This window comes from Trypanosoma theileri, assembly GCF_002087225.1.
Source record: "Trypanosoma theileri isolate Edinburgh chromosome Unknown TM35_Tth_29_V1, whole genome shotgun sequence".
In the NCBI taxonomy this organism is placed as follows: domain Eukaryota; phylum Euglenozoa; class Kinetoplastea; order Trypanosomatida; family Trypanosomatidae; genus Trypanosoma; species Trypanosoma theileri.
This window is the reverse complement of record NW_021639871.1, coordinates 125,837-127,568: the sequence shown is the minus strand read 5'-3', so window position 1 is coordinate 127,568 and position 1,732 is coordinate 125,837. Positions and strand designations below refer to the sequence as shown.

At 40.4% G+C, this 1,732-nt stretch overlaps 2 protein-coding genes across 2 annotated transcripts; both read left to right on the top strand.

The window, feature by feature from the left end:
• TM35_000291490 (uncharacterized protein) lies at positions 1-300 on the top strand (the record flags this gene model as incomplete). Its single annotated transcript, XM_029028306.1, has 1 exon — positions 1-300. A coding segment is annotated over one exon (300 nt), but the record flags the coding sequence as incomplete, so codon positions are not given.
• Positions 301-1,218: 918 nt separating this feature from the next.
• On the top strand, positions 1,219-1,644 carry TM35_000291480 (putative kinesin; the record flags this gene model as incomplete). The annotated part of the gene is made up of 1 exon (XM_029028305.1): positions 1,219-1,644. The coding sequence occupies one exon, from the start codon at positions 1,219-1,221 to the stop codon at positions 1,642-1,644; it is 426 nt and encodes a 141-aa protein (XP_028880332.1).
• Positions 1,645-1,732: the final 88 nt, after the last annotated feature.

Here is a 1,732-nt window from a genome sequence, read left to right as displayed (position 1 = left end):
GAAGTGGAGCGCAGCCTGGAGTCGATGACTGCTGAGCGTGATGGTCTGCAGCAACGACTGACATCGACGTCGGAGGAGCTCTCTGAGCAGCTGCAAGCGGTAGAGCAGGCGAAGGCGTACATTTCGGAGTTGAAGAGTGAGAATGATTCTCTTTTTACCCAACTGCAGCACTGTTTAGTGAAGTTTGAGGCAGTGAACGTCCGTCTTAACTTGTGGAGGTCTAGTGGTAAGTTGAATGACTCCACATCAACTGTGTCAGAGTATCCATTGACGCGCTCTGTGGTTGGAATTAAGAAGTGAGTAATTGCGTATTTCCTAGTATTTGATTTATTTTTGGCAGTGTATGTGAAAATGTCCGTTTATTGATTTTTGTGTGATTGTATATGAGCGTGCTCTACGGGTGTCTTTTTTTTTAACTGTTTTTTTTTTTTGTTTTATTGTTTCTTTCGTTTTTAATTTGGATGGTGTTTTTTTTTTTCTTGTTGTTGTTTTTATTGTTGTTGATTTTCGAGTGTTTTTTTTGTCGATGTTTTGTGTTGCGTTGTCTCTTTCTTGTTTTTTTTTTTTGATTGCTTTAGTGGATGTCAGACATATATTTGGTATGTGTATCTGCGGAAAGGTGCATCATTTTTTTTTTTTTTTTGATGGTAGCTGTTTTTGGAGTGGTGCACTCTTCTTCTGATGCTGTAATCTTTGTGTGATATTATTGGGTCCATTTTAATGCGACAGTAGTGTCACCTTCCCAATATCCTTTTGTCATATTCTACTTTGTGACATATTCTGCTTTATTTTCTTTACTATAGATCGACTCCTGTTAATTTTTTTATCAGCACGGCAAAGAACAGTAAAGTTAATGGAATTCGGTTTCTGCGTGACTATTCCATTATTACATGTTGTTTTCGTTAAGGGTTTTATATACAGTTTCTACTGTGCATTTGCTATCACAGTTGTATATATATATTGTTCTTGTTAAATCGCGTTGTATACTCTCTCTGTTTTCTCCATGTGATTTTCTGCATCTGTTCGCTTTGAGTGTGATACCCATTTTTTTATTAAATTGATTGCAAAAGAAAAATAGCGTCAGTTTTTAAGAAAACAGAGACACCAACAGAGGAAAAATTAGTGAAAATTCAGACATTTGCAGGTTCAGTAAGCTGTTCTGCAGAATATAGAGATATCTACAGAGAATCACATAAATAAACAATAAACACTGCGTTAATGCAAATAATGGCACAATTAGAACGCAAAAGCAAAGCGCAAAAGAACAGTAAACAAGATACACAAGAAGAAGAATCCCTCAAAGTAGCAGTACGAGTTCGACCATACAGTACAAGAGAGGTGTCACAGGGATCACAGTCATGTATGTCTGTAAACACGAAGCATGCAACAGTGACATTAAGGATAGATCAGTATCAAGTGAACGGCGTTACAGACCAAAAGTCGTTTCAGTTTGATAATGTTTTTTGGTCCCTTGAAACCCCTGACGAGTCTGGTGGCCGTCCTGCCGGGCAGCTGGAGGTGTACGAGGCGATAGGACGACCGCTTGTGCGCCACGCTTTCAATGGATTCAACTCATGCCTATTTGCATACGGGCAGACTGNGAGCAGGCGAAGGCAGAAGTGGAGCGCAGCCTGGAGTCGATGACAGCTGAGCGTGATGGTCTGCAGCAACGACTGACATCGACGTCGGAGGAGCTCTCTGAGCAGCTGCAGACAATGGAGCAGGCGAAGGC